General features: G+C 42.3%; 1 protein-coding gene across 1 annotated transcript in view; it reads left to right on the top strand.

Moving 5' to 3' along the window:
* Positions 1-6000, top strand: part of ZDHHC13 (zDHHC palmitoyltransferase 13) — a 49998-nt gene that overhangs the window by 40062 nt on the left and 3936 nt on the right. The window contains exon 15 of the mRNA XM_077761045.1: positions 2887-3044. Coding sequence (XP_077617171.1) covers positions 2887-3044 — 158 coding nt within the window. The remainder of the gene's footprint in view (positions 1-2886; positions 3045-6000) is intronic.

Raw genomic sequence — 6000 nt, 5'->3', positions numbered from 1 at the left:
TTTTTTTAATTGTTTTTTTTTTTGTTTTGTTTTTTTTTTTTTTTTTTTTTTTTTCTTGTCCTGCCCTAGGCATGGGGAGGGCTTCAGTCACTGTGTCAGCCCTTTCTTGTCCAACACCTTGGGTGTCTGTGACCAGTAGGGAAAACTTCTATAGTTCAGTGTAATTGCCACCACCTCAGATGGATTGAATAGTCAGAAGGTTGTGATCCTTGATCGCATTTCTTGTCAAAGGCCATAAGTAATCCTGAGCACTGGAATTTAAAAAACCCCTTAGATTATGTCTTGTAGTTTAAGGAATAAAAGATTTCTTGACAACGCATCTTTCTTCTGAAAGAACTGCCCTTTTAAAGCCTAACAGTAAAGCAGATTCCTGGAAAACCTTTTTGAAGCTGGCCCATGAACCAACTTGTCCCTTGGACTTGATCCTATTGGGAGAGAAGCCAGGTTTTACACCACTCTTGTCTCTCCTGCTTCTCTCTTCACTAAAAATAGTCACCTTTGCTTGGTGTCTGTGTCCAGCATAAGACTGTATTGATAAGGACAGAAGTAATTTTCCATCGCTTTTCTTCTTTCTGCTTTGCTTCCGTATTCTGTGCATTGGCCCTTCCCTCTTCTTTGTTTGTGTTCTCTGGCTCTGAACCAATTTTTATGTTATATTTTGTGTCTTAGGAACAGTCCCACTTTATATTCACCTGCGGCCGTGTAGACAAATGAGCATATTTTGTTACTTTTATCCCATTTATATTCTGGCAATATTTGTTTGCACCGAATGAGGACGTCATGTCATTTCTTATTACTTCACAGGCAGAAAAAATGAACTTGTGCCTCATTTTTCTAACGAGGCCTCCCTGTCATCCCACCTTCTTTGTTTACCATTAGCACTCCTGACGTAAGAGCCCTGATGTGCCCGAGCCTCGCGTGAGCCAGTTACAGCCACTTCTGGCTCTGTGTAGCATCCATCCGTCTTTTGTGAGGTCTGTTTTCAGGGCGGACACTCAGAAAGGGTCAGCATCCTAACAAGTTACGGGGAGAAAGATTTTAGATCATCGTTAGGAGGAACATTGTAGTTGGCAGAGCTATTTAAAGATGAAGATGATCAACTTGGTACAGTATGAGTCCCCTATCATTAGCCAGTGACCACCTGATAAGAATGTATTATTAGCACACATTAAAGTTGTATGTCGCAGAAGATAATGTATGTGGCCATTTGTAGCCGTATCTTTGACATTCAATCTGCAATCAGTCCTCTGAAAATTCCAGTTTGAGGTCATGCTGTGTTATCAAAAAAATTCCCAGAAGACAGCAGTAGAAATCTATAAGCTGGAAGAAAGTAGGTATTCTTTCCCACTCAGCAGCTGTTTCCTGTACCTGCTATTGGGAATTATAATCTTTTTTGTCATATCAGGTACATGGGAGGCATCTTTGTCTGCTGTCCTAATGAGAAGCTCTCAAGAGAGTGTAATTTGCCTTAACTTGTTGCCTTGATTGTTATGCTGTGATGATTACTCTTAGAATGCTGCTGATGTGTAGTTGTGAAAGACGGTTGGGAACCAAATAAGCCTCAAAAGGGGGAAAAAATATATATATATTTTTTAAGACTAAAATGGTCTGACAGGTGATAGTAAAGTCAGGGACTCATTTTCTTTCTGTCCCAGGAGCTCTTAAGTGCTGCTTTGGGAAAGTGTCTGAAACTACTTATCACATTGTCAGAGGCCTTTATGAAACCTCAGGGTGCAAATTTACAGAATTTTTATTTCAAAAGTAATTTGCCCTTTATAAACTGTCATGGGGCCTACAGAAGCCATTGGCTTCACAAGACCTTGAAGATCTATTCGCTTGTTTCTGCTGCTTCCTACCTTCGTTCTCCTCACCGCTGCTTTTGGCTGCATGGCTGAGGAAGGCCACGAAGGCCAGAGTGAAGTCCTCTCTTCTGACTGGCATATAAATAGGTATCCCTGGAGAGAAATTGAGCTGTGCCTATATGAATCTTTCCCTTTACTCTTTCCCTAGGGGTGTCTGTCTCATGAATTCCCTTACTTTCTCCCTGTCTACAGGATAAATTAGAGCGCCGGTGCAGAAGCACACCAGTAACTGCATGCTCTTAGGTTGTGTGCCCATGGTATCTGGGCGCTCACAGGATTTCTTGTGCCTGCAGCAAAGGCCTGCTGATTTGAACCCTTAGTAAGAGGTTTTTCAGTGCTATAGTAGACTCCTGTCTTGTCGTGTATCATGGACAAAATAAAGAATCTTCTAAGACAGATATTTATGGAATACAATCATTCTCTGTTATCACGTCCTTGGACAATTAATATTGGGCCAGTTCATTTTGTGCTGAATATGGTGGTTTTAGTGGTGGTCTTATGGACCTTTTTTGCTTTTATTCTGTACTGCCAGCTGCCAATGCAATGGTATCATATAGCCTTAATGAGAAATGAGGTACTGGGTTTTCATCTTTGCTAGTTAAGCTGGCACTTGGGAGAAAAATTCTTTTTTTTTTCCACAATGTTTTAAATTTTTTATTATTTTTTAATTTTTTAAAGTTCATTTATTTTGAGAGAGAGCGTGAGCAGGGGTGGGGCAGAGAGAGAGAGAGGGAGAGCGAATCCCAAGCAGGCCCTGTACTGTCGGTGTGGAGCTTGACACAGGGCTCGAACTCACAAACTATGACATAATGGCCTGAGCCAAAATCAAGAGTTGGACGCTTGACCGACTGAGCCATCCAGGTGCCGCCGGAAGATAAATTTTTAAAGCTGGTTTCTAATCAGTGCTACCATGTCTTACTTTCTCTTCGCCCTGAAAAGAAGTACAGTGATTTTATCTTCTTGTACAATAATCACTAGTCTGTTGCCTTTTTAAATAATAAGTTTCTTTTTTGTGAATCCACAGATTGGTCCAGTCATTGTGTGACGACATTCAGAGAAGATGGACTGTGGACCTACCTCAATCAGATTGTGGCCTGCTCCCCTTGGGTCTTATATATCTTCGCTCTAGCAGCTTTCCATTTCTCATGGTCAACATTTTTATTATTAAATCAGCTCTTTCAGGTATGTATTTCTCTTCTGGAAAGCCTTTGGGTAAAATTTCCAATACACTGTAATAAGGTAGAAAGACTGGAATATTTCATCAGAAGGCTTTTGGGTCCTAGGTCCACCTCTGTCGCTTACTCTCTGGGTCGGAGCCTGTCATTTGACTCTTGAATTTCCAGGTCCTTGTCTGTAGAATGGGGTTGATAATGCTGCTCTCACAGGATTGTGTACAGGTTAGAGTAGTAAGTTGTTAGCTTGGCCCTAGGAATGATCTAATCTGACCTTTTTATTTTACGGATAGAGGTAGAGAGAGGTGACTTGCTCAAGGTCACCCAGTGAGTGGCAAAATCAGAACTGGAAACTTAGGTCTGCTGACAGTCTCATTCAAAGATGTTTTCATCATACAGTAAATCATATAGTATGTGAAAGCATGATGTAAACTATAAAGCATTGTGCAGATGTGACATGATTATCTTCTCTCACTTTTTCCAACCCTGTTTGTTATCCTGATTATTGTGCTGTGCTTAAATGGGTAGAAGTGGGGAGGAAATGCAAGATCCCTCACTAACCACAGGATATGCTCATTACACTTTTAGGGAAGGTCATGGCTGTTAGTAAGTTCACGCCCCAGGGCAGTAGCCACATTCAGCTTCTGAAGAAGCTACTGTCCCTTGCCTGCTGCCTTCCTTCCCCTATGAGCACAACCTAATTCTCATTGTTGCTGTGGCCTGTGCTTGTGGAATGGGCAGCCGCGGTCAGTCTGTGCCAGTTACTGTGAGCCCTCGCATGATTAGAGCATTACTCCTCAAAAGCAGAGTGCATTCCACTTTTACAGGGAAGTAACCGGTTCTACAGTAATAATTACAAAGTGATAAAGACAGACAAAGGGAACACGTGCTAAGGAAAGGAATGAAGCTGGTGACACTGACTGAACTGAGGCTTCTGAATGATCATCTTAGTCTCCTGCCCCTCTGGCATCGATAGGCTCAGGCAGAAAGAATGAGTGTTAGCATCAATTATTAATATTAACTACTATCTTTTTTTTTTTTAATGTTTTATTTATTTCTAGGCGAGAGAGAGAGACAGTGTGAGCAGAGAAGGGTCAGAGAGAGAGCGAGACACAGACTCTGAAACAGGCTCCAGGCCTTGAGCTGGCAGTCAGCACAGAGCCCGACGCGGGGCTCGAACCCACGAACCATGAGATCATGACCTAAGCGAAAGTCAGACGCTTAACTGACTAAGTCACCCAGGCGCCCCAAATATTAACTACTATCTTGTACGACACCTAATATTTATATGTTTTACATATTCCAGAGCACTTTCGTATCCATTCCCTGACAAACATTTGAGGGGCAGATTGTGCCCAAGTAGTGTCTCCATTCTAGAGACAAGAAAACTAAGCCCATGAGATGTTGAGTGCCTTGATTTTGTCCATGAGGGTGGTGAGAGGTAGAAGTAGATGTAGAACCCAAGATTTGAGGCATCGATTCTTTTTTTTTTTTTTAATGTTTTATTTATTTCTAGGAGAGAGAGAGACAGTGTGAGCAGGGGAGGGTCAGAGAGAGAGGGAGTGACAGACTCTGAAACAGGCTCCAGGCTCTGAGCTGGCAGTCAGCACAGAGCCTGACGCAGGGCTCGAACCCACGAACCGCGAGATCATGACCTAAGTGAAAGTCGGACGCTTAACTGACTAAGCCACCCAGGCGCCCCTTGAGGCATCGATTCTAATTCTCGTTCTTCTTTCCTGGAGTCTTAGGACAAGTACAGTATATGTGAGATTATAATATCAATTTTTTAAAGAAACCTTAATTTTTTTTTAATGCTTCTAAGACAGGAGAATGGACTCAAAGTTTTAGATAGTTTTCAAATACAGGAATTCAGAGTAATGCTGTTTTCTTTAAAAAAATTTTTTTTAAATGTTTATTTTTGAAGGAGAGACAGACAGAGTGTGAGCAGGGGAGGGACAGGGAGACACAGAATCTGAAGTGGGCTCCAGGCTCCGAGCTGTCAGCACAGACACAGCCCGACGTGGGGCTCGAACTCACAAACCGCAAGATCATGATCTGAGATGAGGTCGGACGCTTAACCGACTGACCCACCCAAGCTCTCCTAGCAATGTTGTTTTCTTAATAAACAAAACAATTTGTTGGAAGCCTTTCATTTGATGACTGCTCTGGTGAGTCATGGGTTTGGCTATAATAAGTCAGATTGAGCATGTAGTCCGTGGTAAGGACCATGAACTTCATTCTCACACTGACTGAGGTGTCTGTCTCAGTTCTGCCACTTTCTAAGCTGTGTGACCTTGGACCAGTTACTTTACCTCCAGAAACCTCTGCACTGTGTGTTATACTTTCTATAATTTATTTTTTATACTCTACATCCAAGATAGCACATAGTGCAGCCGTGATTTCAGGAGTAGACTCCTTAATGCCCCTTACCCATTTAGCCCATGCCCCCTCCCACAACCCCTCCAGCAACCCTCTGTTTGTTTTCTATATGCACTGGGTATTTTAAATCTATGATGTTAAGTCCTTAAGCAGTCTGATGAGGGAGGGTGGTGTGATAATCTCTGTTTTAGGATAAGGAACTTGATGTTTGAGTTGTTTTGAGGATTAAATGGAGTAACTCAGTGAATAGTAGTGGTTTTAATGATTTGGGAGGGTTTTTTTTTTTTTTAATGTTTATTTTGAGAGAGAGTGTGTGAGCGAGTGGGGGAGGTGTAGAATCTGCTCCCAAGCAGAACCCTATGCGGGGCTCGATCCCATGAACTATGAGATCATGACCTGAGCCGAAATCAGGAGTTGACTGCTTACCCGACTGAGCCACCCAGGCATCTCAGTGATTTGGGAGGTTTTTTTTTTTGTTTTTTTGTTTTTAAGCTTATTTATTTATTTTGAGAGAGACAGAGAGTGCGAGTAGAGTAGGGGCAGGAGAGAGGGAGAGGGAGAATGTCAAGCTGACTCCACGCTGTCAG

This window comes from Crocuta crocuta, unplaced genomic scaffold, assembly GCF_008692635.1.
Source record: "Crocuta crocuta isolate KB4526 unplaced genomic scaffold, BGI_CrCroc_1.0 scaffold233, whole genome shotgun sequence".
NCBI classification, from domain to species: Eukaryota; Metazoa; Chordata; class Mammalia; order Carnivora; family Hyaenidae; genus Crocuta; species Crocuta crocuta.
The sequence above is the reverse complement of the archived record's forward strand: the minus strand, read 5'-3'. Positions and strand labels throughout refer to the sequence as shown.